This window comes from Corylus avellana, chromosome 11 (genome assembly GCF_965113065.1).
Source record: "Corylus avellana chromosome 11, dhCorAvel1.hap1.2, whole genome shotgun sequence".
Lineage (NCBI taxonomy): Eukaryota > Viridiplantae > Streptophyta > Magnoliopsida > Fagales > Betulaceae > Corylus > Corylus avellana.
The window spans coordinates 7,543,634-7,563,675 of NC_142500.1; the positions used below are offsets into that span (position 1 = coordinate 7,543,634).

The window sequence follows — 20,042 nt, forward strand, 5'->3', positions numbered from 1 at the left end:
CTTTGTCCCTTCATTTCTGCTGTAGTTGTTATCCAACAAATGTTTGGCTAGGGTTGAAGGGTATCTTGAGGGTTATGCCCTTATTTACTTTTCATTTTCTAGGAGTTTGGATAGGGTTGAAGGGTTTCGGGACGGTCATGCCCCTATTTACTTTTCATTTTCTAGGGGTTTGGATAGGTTTGAAGAGTCTCGGGACGATCATGCCCCTACTCGTGCCTTATTTAATAGTTTTTATTAGCAGCCAAAGTTCTTGGACTTCGTGCCAAGAATGCATAGAGCTGCATCATTCATTTGATGTATTCTCTTATTTCCTATGTTTATTCTGTTTATTTTCAAGCTTATTGTTGGGTTGTCTAGCCATTTTTTTTTTGTTGTTTTTATTATTGTAATCTTTGTTTGATGTACTTACGCCCCCCAAAAAAACTTGTAAATAGACTAGAGTTTGGTTCAAATAAGCTAAGTTTGAGCTTGGTTAATTAATGAGCCGAGTTTGAACACTAAGAGCCTATTTGGAATTGCATTGAGAAAAAACCTCATTTTTAAGCTTCTTCCAAAACACAGTTTTGGGCATTTTTAGAACCAAAAAAAAAAAAAAAGAAAGGTGTGTTTACCAAACTAATCCATTTTTACTTAGCACAACTTTTTATGCACTAAAAATATTTTTTAAGCTTGATAACGTAATTTCAAACATGCTCTAATTAAATTAGGCTCAATTATTAAACGAGTAAAACTCATGCAGTTTGGCTTACAAGCTGCACGCATTAATATTAAATATATATAAAGTATAAACCCGGCAGGAGAAGTTCACCAACTAACACCCCCCCCCCCCTCCCCCCCCCCCAGGGCCATAGGCCCATAAACACTAACAAATGGCCACTCAAACTGGTAATTTCCACGCATTCTTCAATTTTTTCCACAACTCTCTCATCCAAAATCACTAAAATGCCACCTGATTCCCCTTTAACACCAGTCTAGATGTTGTTGTCCACCCCACAAGCTTTGCATGATGCTCTTGGACAATCGTTCCAATTTAGTCTCCTATAATGTCATTATGCTGCCAGCCTTCCATGGCTTGAGGAGATTTATAATATGCATACATTTTTCACTTCATTTAATCCTCTAACTTTCCATAAAGCAACATAAGAAAGACACCCACCCTCTTCTACCGCCCAACTTGGACATAGATATCCCTCGCATCTGTGGTTGGCTACTAAGAAAATTAATGGAGTGAAAGAAGAGAAAGAAGGAAAGAGAAGAATAAAGCAAAAAAGTTAAGTTATTCTACAAAATTTGAAGAAAATTTTAATATAAAAAAGCTTGATATAAATGCTCTATTAAAAAAATCCAATGGGTGGTAGACCGAAAACAGAAAAATATCTCTTCCAATTAAGCAACTGTCAATTGCAACTTCACTTGAGCACCCACTCCACTTGCCCCAAAATCAACTGTATAGAGAGAGTTGATCGATGAAGAAATTAAGGCCTCATAAAAATCAAACGACTACAAATTAATATAAATTAGTCGTCATATTAATTTACTTAAATCAAAACGCAGAAGGATCCCGAACAACACGTATCCTACCCATTATGGCATTGCTCACTTGAGTACCCACTCCACCTGCCCCAAAATCAACTTTCTAGAGAGAGTTGATCGATGAAGAAAGGCCTCATAAAAATCGAACGACTACAACTTAATATAAATTAGTTGTCATATTTACTTAAATCAAAACGCAGAAGGATCCCGAACAACACGTATCCAACCCGTTATGGCATTGAAACGCGACAACAACTATTCACCAATTTGTCGTTTTCCTTCACTTACTTGCCGGCCGTAACTCTCTTTGTCAATCACGAATAAATTCTAGAAACGTAGATGAAACTTCTTCTACCAAATAGAATCAATAGATTTTATAGAGAATACAGATCATTATGGGCCTTCATCACCGATGCAAAGTTATTAGGATAATTTTTTTTTTTAATATAAAATTATTAATAAATACTTTAAAATATAAAACACTCAAAATTATTTTATGGACCGTTCATCTTGCAGGGACATGTAATATAAATTCTTTGTGATAAATGTTTATTTGATATGCTCTAACACACGTCAAAACATTTTTTTTTTAATAACGTAAAACTTCCATCTCTGTCGACAAACTCCGGATCCGTACAAAGTCTCTCCATCTTTGTCGGCAAAGTTCAGATCTGTACAAAGTGTCTTTGTGTAAGACTCTGATTTATTATTGCTTAGGCTTCAAATTCACCCTAATAAACGCAACAGTTGATGAAACAAAAGTGACGCTTCTCCACTAGTGGGATGGAAAATCTACACAATCATTCCAAATATCCAAACTTTCTATCCCACATCAACTCTTAGATGCCAAGAAAGACGATAAATTAACAAATCAAGCAGCACAAATCTATCACGCAACGTGATAGATAATTAGATTTTAAGAAAACTTAAATCTTTTAAACTCTAAGATAACTTAAAACCTTTTTCAAACATAAGATTTGTGATTAATTATTTGCTTACTCTTTATTAACTGATCATCATTTAAATAAAAAATATACGACGGCTTGGATTTGGAGTAAAACTCCTATGGTCATTGGAGATAAACTCATACTCAAAGAAGATGCACTCCTTATTTACTACTATCACTAAAAACAATAACTAAAAGGGAAAATAGTAAGGGTTTTCCTAGTGTTTTCTTGTTCTTTTCGTTCTAGGTGGATATTATTTTCTAAAAGTTGGGTGAAAGAAATAAGGGCCACTTTATTTTTTGTTTTTTGTTTTTTTTTTTAAGAAAATAATATCCACCTAGAACAAAAAAAACACCAAAAAAGCACTTAACATTCCAACTAAAAAATACATACTAAAAGACTTGTATAATGAAGATAACTAGATACCTTCGTAAGATAATATATTTCCTTCAAATATCTATTATCTAACACAAGTAATGTGAAATATTTTATATGGGACTCATCATAACTGATCGGACAACTCAAAAATTATTTAGACAGGTGAGTTCTATATAGAATTTCTCACATTATTTATTCAAATTATTAGCAACTCGAAAAAATAATTACTGATACTTATCCCACTAGATTGGGATCCTTCTTGGTCACATTTCTTTTTTCCCTTCTACCGAATAGGGGTGCAAAGGCGGTTACGGTTAGCGGTTAGTGACAATAACCGCTAACCGTAACCGCCTTAGCGGTTAGTAGATTTCACTAACCGCAACCGCTAACCTCCTAACGGTTAGCGGTTAACCGCCGGTTAGCGGTTAGCGAAATAGATAACCGCCCGCTAACCGCTTTTTTAAAATTGGGCTTTTTGGGCTTTCTTTAGGGCTTATTTTTTTGGACTTATTTTTACCCTCATTTTTTTTTCTTGTATTTTTAATATCTTCTAAATCCTAAATTCCTAAAGTATCTAATAATGCTTTAATTAAATTGTAGACTTGTAGTTATAAGTAATATATTGTTTAATTCAATTGAATCATTTGTGATTATCATTGTATATGAATCATATGATTAACTTGTAGACTTTGACTTATGAGTTATGTCATATTATATATGCATTATTTATTATTATATAATCATATGATTTAATGATCAAGTCATCATGTGATATAATCATATCAATTATAGTGATAATATATAAATTACTAAAATTATAATGATAATACATTAATACTTAAATTGTGTTTATAAGTAACACATTGGTCATTGTTTAATCCAATGTCAATTACTTAATTTGATATTATACGAATCATATCATCATTGTACATTAATAATATGATTCACTTGAAGTCTTGAATAAAATATTTGAATTGTCATTGAATCATATGATTAAGTATTTATATTATACATTTATATTATTCATATACATATGTAGACTTATATAGACTTATAACATATATATACTTATAAGTTTATAACATACATTGAAAATAAGTCTCTAGATATTTAATTGTTGTATCAGTATGAATTGATATACTTATAAGTTATGTCATAGTATATATGTATAATTTGTTATTATATAATCAAATGATTTAATAATCAATCTCATGTGATATAATCATATAAATTATAGTGATAATATATTAATACTCAAATTGTAATTTAATTATTTTTTTAAAAAAATTGTAATTTAATGATCAAGTGATTATATGATATAATCATATAAATTATAGTGATAATATATTAATACTCAAATTGTGATTTAATTATTTTTTAAAAAAATTGTGATTTAATGATAAAGTGATTATGTTATATGTATAAATATTTTTATAATTATAATTATAAAAATATATTATATAAAAAGGCAGTTAGCGGTTAGCGGTTACGGTTAGTAGACCCAATAACCGCTAACCGCTAACCGCTAGGCGGTTATAGCGGTTAGGCGGTTAGTGGTTAATGCGGTTAAGCGGTTAAGCGGTTGGCGGTTATAGCGGTTAGCGGGCAGTTTTTAACCGCCCGCCTTTGCACTCCTACTACCGAATCAATTTGTACAAATTGACAATGGAAAGCATCCTCACAAATCCCTCACCCTAACTTACCTCTCTCTTATTTGCCCAAGGGATTTTTTTTTTTTTTTTAAAGGAAAAAATATAAAAAAGCCCCTCAAATTACTAGCCGTTTTTAGCCCTCCAAACTACTAAACTATTGCATTTTGGCCACTTCGTTAGTCAAAACCGTCAGTTTGGACGGAAACTGCAAAACAACGTCGTTTTGTTAGGGGCTACTTTATCACTTTCTGAACATTAGGGGGCTGAAATGAAAATGGCTGGTAGTTTGGAGAGCTTTTTTATATTTTTTTCAAATTTTTTTTTTCATTAAAGGAAAAAATATAAAAAAGCCCCTCAAATTACCAGCCGTTTTTAGCCATCCAAACTACCAAACTATTGCATTTTGGCCACTTCGTTAGTCAAAACCGTCAGTTTGGACGGAAACTGCAAAACAACGTCGTTTTGTTAGGGGCTACTTTATCACTTTCTGAACATTAGGGGGCTAAAATGAAAATGGTTGGTAGTTTGGGGAGCTTTTTTAGATTTTTTTCAAATTTTTTTTTTTCATAAAAGGGCATTGTAGTAACTTACCCATAACAAAACGACGTCGTTTTGAAGTTTCCATCCAAATTGACGGTTTTGACTAACAGAGTGGCCAAAATGCAATAGTTTAGAAGTTTAGGAGGGTTACTTTATCACTTTTGGAACATTAAGGAGCTAAATCGAAAACGACTAATAATTTAGGAGGCTTTTTTATATTTTTCTCTATTTTTAAAAAAGATTCAGATTCAAGATTCAGAATCTGGACACGAAAGGGTCGACATAGCTCACATAGCCACACGGAGACACGGATTTGGACTCCACGTTCGTTGGGGCGCACGGCCGTTCCCAGAAGGCAAGCCGCGTTCGTTGCACAAAAAAAGTCCCGCCCTTTTCCCTCTTCATTCTTTTTTTTTTTTTTTTTTTTAGTCTTCTTTATTCCTTATATATATTTTTAACATTCACCGCGGACTGGTATATCGAAGCAGCAGGAGGCTCTTTCTCTCTCTCTCTCTCTCTCTTCGCATCTGAGGATTTTCTTCCATTCAAGCTACTTTTTCAAAGGGCGAAAATCCTCTCTCCCAAACACGAACACAAGCGCACGCATTCTGGATTCTAGGTATTCTTCTCGAGGTATTCGTTCTTGATTGATTCATTCTATTCATTTTCCATTTCTGTAGATATAGTTTTATATTGTTTAATTTTTCAGATCTGAATTTCCAGGGATCAGATAATTTTTTACGCAGAATTTGATTCCTGTGATGTAATTCATCTGCTATTGCCTCATATGTGAATGTTTGGTTTAATTCCTTAAGAAGCTTGTATTGAACTTTCGTGCTTGATTTTGATATAGCTACTTTTGGCTTACTTTATTCAATTATCTTTTCTGAATTTTGATTTTATCGTATAGAAAACTCGTATTTGATGTGCTTTCTCTTTATATGTGTTGATGTATGTTTTTTTTTCTCATGAATTGTGTTGTTTTCATATGATCAGCTTTTGTATGCATAATCTGCTTGGAGCTGGATACCATCAAATCTGTCACCTGTGAGACAAAACTGAAATTGACGGTTGAAATTTAGGCTCCCTCTCATGGTTTATTTGGGCAATTCGCTTGTACGGTTGCTGACCAGCTCCGATGCCTACTATCCATTTGTTTTTGGATGTCTTGCCATTGGATCATTTGGGCTTCTGGCTGTCATATATACATTTCTTAGGTGGAAAAAAAGGACGTCTCTAAAATGGGTTAAAGCTGCGGCGACAGCAAAGAAAGAAGTTTGGAATAATCTAAAATTGCCCCTATCACATCATATGTGGATCGAAGATTTTGCTTATTGTGAAGAGCCATCCATGTGCAGTGTTTGCTTGACTTCCTTGGTGTCTCCTCAAAATTTAGGTACAAAAGCTTCATCACTTACTCCTGTCCATCGTTGCTCTGTCTGTGGTGTAGCAGCTCATTTTAATTGTTCTCAGTTTGCAGTAAAGGATTGTAAGTGTTTGGCACAAGCTGGTCTTAACCATGTTCGACACCACTGGTCAGAAAAATGGGTTAATATGGATGATAACCCTGATGTATTTGCTTTCTGTTTTTACTGTGATGAACCATGTGGTGTTCCTTTTCTTGATGCATCTCCTACATGGCATTGCCTATGGTGTCAGCGCCTCATTCATGTCAAATGTCATGCCAAAATGGAGAAAGAATCTGGTGATGTTTGTGATCTGGGTCCTCTTAAAAGGACTATTCTTTCTCCACTCTGCGTTAAAGAAGTTGATGAAGCAAACAGTGGAGTTGGAATGCTAACTTCTATCACAAAGGAAATTATATCTTCTTCTGTTTATGGTCAGATTAAAAGAAGGAACCACCGCAGCATCCGTGGAAGCAGTCGTTCTATTAATGGTAAGTTGCAAGATGCTTCAGTGACTGATACAGCTGTGGATTATGCGCTTAATGGCCTTGCTGATTTGAAGAGGCCCAGTGTTGATTTGAATATTGATTACAAAAAGAAGGATGGCAAACCACTCAGTGTAAAGGGGATCCATAATGGGTTAAGACAAAGAAAAAATGGAACTGCCACCTATTGTCAAATTAAGAAACTTGCACTGGTTGATTTGCCGCAAGATGCCAGACCTGTTTTGGTATTTATAAATGCCAGGAGTGGAGGTCAAGATGGGCCTACTCTTCGGAGGAGACTGAACATGCTATTAAACCCTGTGCAGGTGATTTTTGAGCTCTTTAGTACCTATCAATCTTATTATGGTTTATGTGAAACAATGACTTTTGTTGAAAATACCTAGGCCTGGCTGGATTATGTACTTCCTAATTGCTGTTGCACATTACATATATTATCGCAAATTGGCTCTTTCTGCTTGTTGAAGACCCATTTTGGGTCCACAACTCCCCTGTTTGCTCTCCAATAATTACAACACGAACAGAACACAAATAAGCGAAGTTCAAAATTCTTTATTCTTTACCCTGCATATGCTTAAATGCAGTTTAATTCTTGCTACAATGCTATGCGAGGATGGCTAGTGGGTTCCCAGAAATAACTCGATCGATTTTCTCAATATTTGGTAAACTGTTTTGTCTGCATGTAAATTATTCTTGGGCTCCACTGACTTATTTTTGGATTAAAGTTGTTAACTAAAATAAATAATTTGGTCCTCTCACTACTTCCTCCTACTCATCTCATCTTGTTCATGCTAACTGTTTAATTGGACAATTTATTGGCACCTAGAAGCCTCTGTTAGGGTATAAATATAGCCATATCATTCTATGATTTGTAGTGGGTGTACTAAATGAATCTATTACCATAAAAATGGTCTGAAAAACTTCTTTTTTTTTTCTTCTTACTCACCAATTTTAATATTGAGTTACTTCCTCAGATAAGGAGACCTATAAGAAAACAATAGCCTAAAAATATAGAAATTGTTACTCATCTACTATCTTCTTTCTGTGTGTGTGTGTCTCTCTCTCATGCTGATGTGATTGGGATATTTGGCTGAGTTTTGTTCCCATTTGCAGATTTTTGAATTGACTGCTTCTCAGGGCCCTGAGGTGGGTTTGGATTTGTTCAGTAAAGTACAATACTTTAAGGTTTTGGTCTGTGGTGGAGATGGCACCGTTTCATGGGTCCTTGATGCAATCGAGAAGCACAATTTTGAATCACCTCCACCTGTTGCTATCCTTCCACTCGGTACAGGAAATGATTTGTCAAGGGTACTGCAGTGGGGAAGAGGTTTTTCTACAGTTGATGGACAAGGTGGCTTGACCACACTTTTGCAGAACATTAATCATGCTGCAGTTACAATGGTAGATCGCTGGAAAGTAAATATTAGAGAAGAAAATCCAGAACGCAAAGTTAATAAAATGCAATCCAAGTTCATGATGAACTATTTAGGTATTTCTCTGAAGTTTCTATTTTTAATTCTTGTTTCTTGGACCTATCTGATCTTTGCTATTTTTGGTTTTCTAGGTATTGGATGTGATGCAAAGGTTGCTTATGAAGTTCATGTTACTCGGGAGATAAATCCAGAAAAGTTCTGTAGTCAGGTAGCTATAGTTCTTTTTGTTCATCCTATTTATGTTAAAATATTTAATTTATTGAATTTTCTGCTTATTTGACCTACACTTTTTAAAGATCAGGTGTGGTTTTTCAAAGTATCTATACATAACATGCTTTATCGCTATAAGATATCTCTAGTTAATGTATTCTTCTTGGATTAGGACGTTAGTGTGGCTAGTGTGTCTTGCCTATTGAACTTGTTTTTTACTCATCTTGGCTGCCACTAGGAATGGCTTGACAACAAGTGTGACATGTATCAATTGCAATACGAGTTTGACTTTTCGAGAATCTTAACCTGTTATTTTATTTTTATTTTTATAAGTAAATTAATCCCATTAGAAAGCGCAGAGAGGCACAACCTAAGTACATAGAAAGTATACGAGAGGGATCCCCAAGTAGGGGGAAAAAGAAGAGAAGTCCAATAGTTCAGTAAAACAAAAAAGTGAGGACTATTAAACACTGCTATCCAAGCATAAAGAGATTTGAACATAACCGTCTTTAGCTCTGCCACTGCAATCTCGCAATCTTCAAAGCTCCTCACGTTCTGCTCTCTCCAAATCCAACAAATTAAGCACAGATGGGCCATCCTTCAAGCTTCTAAAATGTTACTACTTCCCGACTAACCTGTCCATTTAGCCAACAACTCTATCACCCATTTAGGCATGACCCACCCTATACAAAAAAGACGGAAGGTCGAGATCCATAATTCTCTCGCCACTTCAATGTAGAAGAAGATGATCTATGGCCTCTCCACTCTTCTTGTACATAGGGCTGGCAATTTTGACACGACCCGCGAACCCGACACGAAGTTAACAGGTATTGGGTTTGGGCTTATCGGGTTCGGGTCTTAATCGGATCTACTCGATTAAGACACGATTAAATTCGTGTCTGGCGGGTCGACCCGCCATACACATTTAATAAATGGGTTTGACGAGTCAGTCGGGTCTGGCGGGTCAATCGGGTCTAGCGGGTCAACCGGGTCAATCGGGTCTGGCGGGTCTCGGGTGACCCTCCAGACCCATTTAATTTTTTATTATTTATTATTATTTTTTTTTTATAAAAAAACCTATGTCTAAGTTCTAACTAAGTTAACCCTAACACTTACTGACTCACTCACGGCTTCATTTCACTCTTCACTTTACGACTTCACAGTTTTCACTTTACTGGCCTACTCCTTGTTTTTCCGTTACTTTTTCTAGGTGGGTCTATATATTAAAACATTATCTTTTAAATCATTATTTATATATTAAAACATTCTCTTTAAAAAAATTTTATTCTTCTTGGATGGTTAAGATAAATTTGACTAGTTCTTTGGCCTAAGAGATCCCTTTATTAAATTATTTTTTCCAATTTTGATTAAGGTTTTTTTTTTAACGGGTCAGGTTGGGTCGTGTCGTGTCTACCCGATATGACCCGGTTATGCTAAACGGGTCGTGTCGGGTTATCCGGATATTTTTCGTGTTATAATCATGTCAGACCTGCTAACCCGTTTAGCTAAACGGGTCGTGTTCGTGTTTCGGGTAATCGGGTCGCGGGTCTTAGCGGGTCATAATCGGGTCTACCCGATTACCCGTTTTGCCAGCCCTACTTCAACACCAATACATCACTATGACGTTCCTCTTCCTCAAGTTATTCAAAATTAAGATCTCCCCTAACACAGTCGTCAACACAAAGAATATCGCTCTCAAAGATGCCTTATATTCCCAAATGCTTTTATCAGGAAATTGGGAGCCAGCGGGAGTGCAAAGCACATGATAAGAATATATTACTTCAAACGCCTGCTTTTTGGCGGGGATCCAACTTGAGAGTACAAAAGGTCAAAGAACAAAGTGACAAAGTCAGTTTCCCAATCATGCATTAGTATGGTAAATGATATATTCCACTGAAGCTTGCTGTTAGAAAATTGCACATGATCCCAAGCCTCCTTATTGCGAGCAATACTAAACAATTCCGGAAAAAGTTGCCTTCAAAGGATGATCCCCACACTACAAATCATGTCAAAACCTAATCTTAGACCCATCTCCCAGCTCATATCTGATAAAACTAGAAAAAAAATCCCTACCCCCTTTTAATGTTTTTCCACACCCCACTTTGAAGGGCCCAACTACCTCATTGGAATACCAACCTCCCCTCATGCTATTACATTTGGTTTCCACCACCAATCTTCATAAAGCCTCCTTCTCCGTAGCATAATGCCATAACCATTTCCCCAAAAGAGCTCAATTAAACTAAATCAGATTTCCAACCCCCAAAGCATTGGCGTACGTCGGGGAACAAATCTTCTACCAATTGACTAAATGGAACTTGAACTCGTCACCAACTCTACCCCACAAAAAAATCCCTATGAAATTTCTCAATCCTATTAGCAACACCTACAAGGATGTAGAAAAGGACAAATAATAAATAAGCAGATTGGAGAGAGTGATTTTAATCAGTGTCAACCTGAACCTACTACCCTTGATTAAATGATTAAATTTACCATTCCTATTAGCTTCAAATTTTAGAATAAGTATAGATTTAATATGGTATCAGAGCCAAAGGTCCTGAGTTTGAACCTTGTCTGTCATTCAACCCAATTTCAATTAAATATTTCACGTGTTGGGCTTCATCTATTAAAAAGGAATTTGAGCCCACACGTGATAGATAGTGTTAAAGTATTAATTAAATAATTAAATTTACCATTCCTATTAGCTTAAACTTTTAGGATAAGTGGAGGTTCAACACTAACCAACCAAATGACCCATTTTTTCAACAATACATCCCATAGTGGTTTAGCCTTATACGAAGCTCCCAAAGGAAGCCCAAATACTTCATTAGCAAAGAGGCCACCCTACAACCAAGGGTAAGTCAAACCTATATTACATCATTCACATCGCTAACGTAACTCTTATTTAGAAAAATTAATCTTTAACCCCGAAATCACTTCAAAACATAAGAGATAGAGCAAATGACAAAAGATGGTTGTGATTTGCCTCATAAAATATGTTAGTATCATTAGCAAACAAAAGATAAGACACTAGAAACTCATCATTATTCCTTGACCCTACCGAAAAACCTAATAAGAGCCTCCCATTTACTATGGTAGACATCTTCTTACTCAAAGCGTCCATGACAACCACCACAAACAATAGAGGAGATAAATGGTCCTTTTGTCTCAAGCCACGTGAACTACAAAAGAAACGAGAAGGAGATCCATTAATAGGAATGAAGAAATGCATCATAGAAATACAGTGAGCTATTCAAGCTCTTCATTTCTCCCTAAAGCCACATCTCCTCAACAAATACACTAAGAATTCCTAGTTAACATTCTTTTTGATAAGTAATATTGTATATATCAAAAAGCGTAGAGGGGCGCAATCTTAGGACACAAGAAGTATACAAGAGGATACCTAATTCCCAATTAACATGATCATAGGCCTTCTCTAGGTCCAATTTACAGAGCAAACCAAGTTTCGCTGATCTAATTCGTCTCTCTAGACATTCATTAGCTACCAAAACTGAACTGGTTTCGAATAATCTTTTATTATTTTTGTTTTTTCTTGTTGGGAGAATGTAAATGGTAATATAACTATAGTATTTCATAGAGAGGTTTGTTATCTTTAATATGCTTTGTATGGATTTGGCATTTGCTGACTAATATTTTACAAACAGTTTGTTAATAAATTGCGATATGCCAAAGAGGGTGCCAGGGATATAATGGATAGAACTTGTGCTGATTTACCATGGCGAGTTTGCCTTGAAGTCGATGGGAAAGACATTGACATTCCAAAGGTACACTACTACCAAATTCAATTTTTTTCTTCTGTTGTAATTGCAGCCTTTCTAATCCTTTCCCCACCCCAGGATTCTGAGGGTTTAATTGTGCTCAACATTGGCAGCTATATGGGTGGAGTAGATCTTTGGCAAAATGACTATGAGCATGATGATGATTTTACTGTGCAGTCCATGCATGATAAATTGCTTGAGGTTGTATGTGTTTGTGGAGCATGGCACCTTGGCAAACTTCAGGTCTGAGATTCTTCTTATATTGTGTGCTTCTCAAAATAAGCATGTTCTGTTTATTACAGAGTCTATATGTGCTTTGCTATTTGTTTGTTTGTTTATAACCACTGATGCAATATTAAACATTCTTCTTCATCTGAACTGTGCTAGTATATGTACTTGAATGTCCTCCCAAAATAGTAAAGCACATACATATTTTCTAGTATATGTGCTCTACTATTTAGTTGAATGTCCCTTCTCTCTCTCACACACACACACCCCCACACGGCAAGCACTTTCTAAAAGGTTTTGACAATTTTAAGCAAGCACATTGCTCTTATGCCAAATAATAACACCGACTTTTGCCTTTTTGCTTTTGAGAGCTCTAGTTAAGATGTCCCATATAAACAACTCGAAAGTTGGTTCAATTGGATCTGATCAATAGAGTTCTGGCATCTTCCTCCACTGATCCATTGCTATAAAAGTTGAGTTTAAACTTGCATTTCAGTGATTTACTTTTTCCAACTCGAACAATTAATGCCATACAATAAGAAATTGTGCATGTTGAACCATTTTCTTTTTTTTTTTTCTTTTTCTTTTTCAGAATGTTATTGTAGCTTTTAAAATGCCAAACTTGGAACGCATCGCGTTTATATTTACTATATCTTTGATCATAAGGCACGATCAAAAGAGGATGTTTATACACGCGCATGATTAACAAAATATATATATATATATATATATATATATATATATATATATACATGCATCTTCTAATAAATAACCATGCTTTACAAAAATGCATGGTACCTGGACAATCACCCCTTGTGTTGTTGAATCGCCAACTCCTGTAGCAAGATCTGAAAAATTAGAAGATTTATTTTTTTCTTTTTTTGCATGTATATGTTTATTTATTTATTTATTTATTATTATTATTATTATTATTTTAATTTTTGCCTACCCAAATAAAGGGTATAGTCTTACACCCCCCCCCCCCCCCCTTTTTTTGTTTCTTACTTATCAGAAAAGAGAGATATATTTTTTGCCTTTATATACAGACAGGATATGGGAATTCATTGCTGAAAATATTTCTGGAAATGGGAATTCAAGCATAAAAGAATAATTCTGTATGACTACAGGTTGGACTTTCCCAAGCTAGAAGACTAGCTCAAGGGACAGTCATAAGAATACATTCTTCCAGTCCTTTCCCAGTTCAAATAGATGGGGAGCCATTCATGAAGCAACCTGGAAGCATAGAAATATCACACCATGGGCAGGTATATTATTATGCTTTTTTATTTTTTATTTTTGATGCATACCTTCTTATGGTTTGCATTGGTATAATTTATGTGCTATTACAGTTAATATACCTTTTGATTTGGGGGGTTGGAATGTATCAGTCTCTTAATAATACTACCAAGTTTATTTCTGAGCTTTCCCCAAGTATTTCAACTTTAATTGAAGTGTTTTTGGTAACTTGATAACGTATTCTCAGGTGTTCATGTTACGGAGGGCTTCTGAGGAGCCCAGAGGGCATGCAGCTGCAATCATGGCAGACGTGTTAGTGGATGCTGAGTGCAGAGGCATTATCAATGCATCTCAGAAGAAAGTACTTCTCCAGCAGATGGCCCTCCTTCTCACTTGATCTTTATCTCCTAGTCTGGCTGACGTGAGTCCCTCGTTCTTCCCTTTTTTTTTTTTTTTTTGGTTGTTGAGGCAGAATAGGTTTTTCTTACACTAATTTTTTTTTTGTTGTTGCAAAATTACTCCTTTTTGTGCCAGTACTTGTGTACTCAAGCAGGAGAGAGAGAGAGAGAGAGAGAGATGAGCGGCTCCGATTGTTTAAAAATATGCTGAGATTTAATGGGTTTTCACTCAAAAAAAGAAAAAGAAAAAGAAAAAATATTCGGGGTTACAATCCCATTTTTCTATTAAGTTTTGTGTCATTTCCATTAAGTTTTGTAGCCTTTTGTACAGAATATGAATAGAGAATGAGTTTGGTTTCATCGTATGTAAAAATACAGTAAAATAACCAAACCAAGTGAGATTTCGATTTCTGACTATCACGTGTTAAAACAAATGGATTCTTTTATTTATCATCTTCACGGGTCAGGGAGACAATTTCTTCGTGGGTTAGATTCACTTCCGACATTAAAATTTAAACTTATTATTATTATTATTATTATTATTTTGAATTTCAGTCCTGTGATTGTACTGATGAAATTCCTCTTATGCGCATATTTGAGCTGTAGAGACCTTTTGTTTGCATGTTAATGGTGGTCCTTTGCTGATCTATGTATTTCTTATTTCTTCATCAGTTCTGTGACTCTGTTTGGAGACCTCTCGTGACTCCCTCCAGTTCCGTAAAACTGATGCAAACTAGAGGGTTCGTTTGAAAATGAGAAAATAAATAGAAAATAACATAAAATTGATCTCTTTAAAAATAAATGATATATACCACGTTTTTTATTTATATATCCCATTTCTCTGTGAAAGCTATGCAAATCAGTGCACTTTTGCCAAGACTCATCTGTTCTTTTCAACTCGTAGATATAGGGGTTACCCAGACTTGGTTGGCCTACTAGCTAGCAATAGGAGAATACACTGATTAATGTGACCGTTGTGGAGGTGTAGTCTCATCAAGATTCAAGGACTTCAAATTTTTTATTTTTTTAGTTTATTAAAAGCAGCTCCGACTTTCGGCACATTTGACCCTAGTCAACCGATCACTCATGTCCAGTTGCAAATTAGGATTATTTTTGGGTAGAGTTGGAATCTACCTAAATAAATTAGTATATAAATTCATATAATTATTATTTTTTTTATGTGTGCATGTGTAAGTGTTTATGTAAAATAAAAATAGAAAAAAATTAAAATTTAATTTTATATTAAATCATAAGTAATAAATGTACATGTATACAACAATCATCATGTCATAAGTCATAAAGCATCAAAATAATATTTTTATAAGCTTTTAAAAAGAGGTTTGGAGTTACTGAAAGACCCCCTAAGTATCTAAGTATGTTCCTAGCTCTGCCCGTGCCCATGGCGTTCATTCTTGAAACGGCATTCCATACCATGGTTTACCACAACAATACCATCACATATTGGTAACATCGTTTGTCATTTATGTTTACCACCTAAAAATAACTTATCACATTGACTCGTTTTAAAATTTTCCCAATCAACAAAGGTCTTCAATGGATAAAACAACCTCGTCCCTACCAATTTACCACAGTAAAAACGTTCTCTTTCTAAGAGGGTTCTGGAAGATGGTACACGCGCGGTTCTGTGAACGTAGGGTTGACCAGAAAGTTACCCCACATGAAAATGAAACATTATTGATTTGTTTCATTCATTATATTAAAAGAAAAAGGAACAGCAACAACACATGTGGGGGAGCAGCAGTGTGGTGTTGTGTTGAAGGTTAGACAAAAGGGCAGAATTAAGAGTATTTAAGAAAAGAAAAATACAGATGGCGATGGGATATGATTGATAGGATCGATAGATAGATAGATAGAATGGATACAAACGGGACCCTCACATTCCTCAATCTGACCACATCAACTATCTATCATTCACCTTAACTTCACATGACTTTGGCCTGGGGTACCACCCCACCACCCCCACCCCCACCCCCACCCCCACCCCCTCTCTCTCTCTCTCTCTCTCTCTCTCTCTCCATGACACAAGAAAGGTAGGGCACTTAATTGACGAGTACCTCATGTAATGTCCTTCACTTAATTTTTTAACAGTATTTTTATACTCTCTTTCACTTTTTATTAATAAGATTGAACTTGTTTATGAGGCTAATTCATTTAATTAGGAATCACGTTTTATGAAACAAAGGTCATTAGTTTAAATCTCATTTTTCTTCTTTTTTTGTTAAAAAAAAAAATTGAATTTAATAACATTTAATATTTGGTTCAAATTAAAGAACCTCTAAATTAATATTATATTAAATCATCATTTATTTAAAAGTTTAATCTCATAAAATTAAATAATAATGTTAATTATTCAATTAACATATTAACGAGCAATCTTCTATATGGGAGAGCTATCCTATTCATATGAAAAATCCCCGCCCCCCCTCAATCTACATGGCAAATATATAACATTGTGCAACATTAAAAAGGTAACAAAACACACTTTTGAGAAAAGTTTAAAAACAAAACTTTTGCTGAAAATCTCTTTCTAACTTTAGAAGTTTTATTTCTCAAAACAATCTCAATCAAACTTTAAGAATAATAATCTAAGTTTTTGAAGTAGGCATTTAAGATTTTCACGTAATTAAACATTGATTTTTCCGTGAAATAAAAGGATATGTGCATGTGAAGAGATAGAATTAGTGAAAATAATTTGAGACTATGTAGACTTTTAAATAAATTGGAGAGATATATTGAAGAAGAGAGAGAAAAAGAGAGAGAGAGAAGAGAGAACGGAAGCATATAATGGACAACATTATAGTAAGACTGATTGTATGAAGTATTACAGAGATATCTATTTATAGAGAGGCTATGAGTGATAGGCAAGTAAACCTAGTAGACTAAAGTAATGTAAACCTAGTAGATTAAGGAAACCCTACATAAGGAAAGAAATAACCCTAGAATAATATTTAACACCCCCCCCCCCCCCCCCCCCTCTCTCAAACTCAAGGTGTAAGCTTGAGTTTGAGAAAAAGAAAGGGAAATAAATAGGTTTTTTTTTTTTTTGAATTCACCGAAAAAGCTGCTTGTGTCGAACGAGTCGTCAGAGTGACTCCATAAAAGTTGCTAGAGATCGGTGACCTACTAATGGAATGGTGGATTGATCCACTGTGATGGGCCTTGATTGAATTAAGTTATGGCAGTTTGACTCGAAAATCATATACTAGTAATGGACTAGCTCGCTTGGTCCGCTGAGTGCAGAGAAAAGGGTCGATTGAATGAGCTAATCTGGCCCGAAAACCCTTGGTCCATTTTGTTTGATCGGGTAAGCTGAGTTGAGAGAAAGGGCCGGTTGAAGGGGCTAATCACGCTCGAAAACCCACGGACCGAATGAAAAGTCGATCTAACATGAAAATTCGAAACTAGTAATGAATCGATGGCTTAGGAGCGGCGTCAATGATCGGTGAGGACATCGATTGGCAAGGCATAATTGGGCCGGTTGAAAGGGGCTCGTTTGGCCCGAACCCATGGACCAGATGAAAGATTGGTCTGAACGAGAGTGCCCACCTCAAGAAGAATGAACCGGATTGAACTGTGCAGAAAAAGGCTTGGAATAGAACTGAACAATGCATGAATCGACTTGAACCGGAAAAAACAAAGGCATTAACTTGATGAAGAATTTCATTTTGTGCCATATAGAGATGCCAAAAGCAAAAACAAACCACAAATATGAATTAGGACGAAAAATTGAGTAGGAAACACCTGGTCAACCTTAGGAGCAGTCAAAGTCAATGGTCAACACTATGAGAAGTCAGAGTCAAAACTCAAACAAGGGGTCAAAGGCAAGCCTGACAAGCAGCTGACGTGGCTAAGGCTAATGTGGATCTTGTTCTGGTTGACACATGTTGAAATTTTGCAAGAAGAAAAGACTCGCATGTGATGTACATGCGCTACAATGGCGGTAGAACTTAGGTGCATGGTTCCATGCCCAAACACATTAGTGGCGCATGGGAGCGCATGTTATGTCCATTGGCGGATTTTTGCCGGCTCTTGGATGGTCGGTAGCAGAGCTGTGGAATGGAGTGGCAACAAAACTAATCGGAAGAAGGCAATGGTGCGTGGGCAAAACTGTAGCACCTTCAGGCGAAGCATGTAAGTGCGTGGAGGCCCAGATGATGCTGTACTCGGCGAATCTAGACTCGCTGGGCCTTGATGTGTCGATTGGCGCTATTACCGAGGTGATCGGCGCTTTGTGGCAGTGCATAACAGAATGAGTAGATTCTTTGGGGGCCGTGGTGGCTCATTTGGACACCGTTGGCGGCAAATGGACCGACCCGCTTCTGGTCTATAGACATGGAACAACTTTTGAGGCTATGGGCAACATAAATTTTGGAGGGCTTGGTGTAGGGTGACGAGACTGAAATTCATCAAAGGAGAATGCCATAAAAGTTGACCTTTATTGAAGGCCACAAAAAAATGGCTCTAATACCATGTTAACTATATTGAAGAGATATAATGAAGAAGAGAGAAAAAAAGAGAGAGAAGAGAGAGTGGAAGCATAAAATATACTACATCGTAGTAAGACTGATTGTATGAAGTATTATAGAGACCTTTATTTGTAGATAGGTTATGAGTGATAGACAAGTAAACCTAGTAGACTAAGGAAAGATAAACCTAGTAGATTAAGAAAACCCTATAATACATAAGGAAGATATAATCATAGAATAATATCAAACTCAAGGTGTAGGCTTGATTTTGGGAAAAAGAATGGGAAAGAAATAGATTTTTTTTTTAATTCATCGAAAAAATCTGCTTGTGTTGGAAGAGTCGCCAAAGTGATGCCATAAAAGTTGCTACAAACCGGTGGCCTACTGATGGAATAGTGGATTGGGCCACTATGGCAGGCCTTCACTGAATTTAGCTTTTGCAGTTTGACTCATAAACCGTATACTAGTAATGGACTAGCTTGCTTGGTCGGCTAAGCGGAGAGAAAAGGGCTGGTTGAATAAGCTAATTTGGTCTGAAAACCCTTGTATCATCTTGCCTAATCTACTGAGCTGAGTTGAGAGAAAGGGTCGGTTGAAGGAGCTAATCACGCCCGATAACCTGTGGACCGAATGAAAAGTCGGTTTGACCTGAAAATTTGAAACTAGTAATGGACTGATGGCTTAGGAGTGGCGGTAGTTACCGTTGAGGATAGTGGTTGTTAAGGCATAAGTGGGCCGGTTGAAAGGGGCTTGTTTGGCCCGAACCCATGGACCAAATGAAAGATTGGTCTATCCTGAGAGTGCCCACTGAAAGAAGAATGAATCGGGTTGAATTGTGCCGAAGAAGGATTTGGAACCGAATTGAACAATGCATGAACCTACTTGAACTAGACAAAACAAAGGCCTTAACATATTAACTTTATGGTCAATATGCGTGTTGATATATGGGTCTTGAATCCAATGGTTGTTTTGTGACCGGCACAGCAGCCTTTATGGGTGGTCACTATAGGACGTACATCATTAGTAGCGTAGGCTACTCGAGGTCGGACTCGGTCGGGCTGCTTGTGTTATGGACGGTAGTGTACAATGGTCGGGGCATCGACATTGTATTACAAGTCTCTTGGTACAGTGCCAACCCTGCTGAGAAAATGTAGTATCTCGTGTAGACCAGACTATTGAACTATCACTTTTACTCATGATTATAACATGTATTATATCTATATTGCATCCATGGACTGTGTCATACCTAAAATGTTGCATTCTTTATCAAATGGAGTTCATTACTAAAATTGTATTGGTATTATGTGCATTAACT

At 36.1% G+C, this 20,042-nt stretch overlaps 1 protein-coding gene across 3 annotated transcripts; it reads left to right on the forward strand.

The window, feature by feature from the left end:
* The first annotated feature begins 5,504 nt into the window (after window positions 1-5,504).
* On the forward strand, window positions 5,505-14,714 carry DGK2 (diacylglycerol kinase 2). Of its 3 annotated transcripts, none has more exons than XM_059576536.2 (9): window positions 5,505-5,683; window positions 6,047-7,267; window positions 8,073-8,448; window positions 8,524-8,600; window positions 12,265-12,384; window positions 12,457-12,621; window positions 13,734-13,871; window positions 14,090-14,263; window positions 14,377-14,714. In XM_059576536.2, the coding sequence occupies exons 2-8, from the start codon at window positions 6,143-6,145 to the stop codon at window positions 14,237-14,239; spliced, it is 2,151 nt and encodes a 716-aa protein (XP_059432519.2). In that variant the 5' UTR covers window positions 5,505-5,683; window positions 6,047-6,142; the 3' UTR covers window positions 14,240-14,263; window positions 14,377-14,714. The 3 variants fall into 3 exon arrangements, with proteins under 3 accessions (XP_059432519.2, XP_088367879.1, XP_059432521.2); XM_088511753.1 differs by having other exon boundaries at window positions 5,505-5,669; XM_059576538.2 differs by lacking the exons at window positions 13,734-13,871; window positions 14,090-14,263; window positions 14,377-14,714 and having other exon boundaries at window positions 12,492-12,605.
* Window positions 14,715-20,042: the final 5,328 nt, after the last annotated feature.

What these genes read in the sequence shown, in the direction of transcription:
- DGK2 (XM_059576536.2), top strand. Translation starts at nt 6,143, where the DNA reads ATGGTTTATTTGGGCAATTCGCTTGTACGGTTGCTGACCAGCTCCGAT. An exon ending in GTTCATGATGAACTATTTAG is followed by an intron (nt 8,449 to 8,523) that starts GTATTTCTCTGA and finishes TTGGTTTTCTAG; the next exon opens with GTATTGGATGTGATGCAAAG. An exon ending in AAATATCACACCATGGGCAG is followed by an intron (nt 13,872 to 14,089) that starts GTATATTATTAT and finishes ACGTATTCTCAG; the next exon opens with GTGTTCATGTTACGGAGGGC.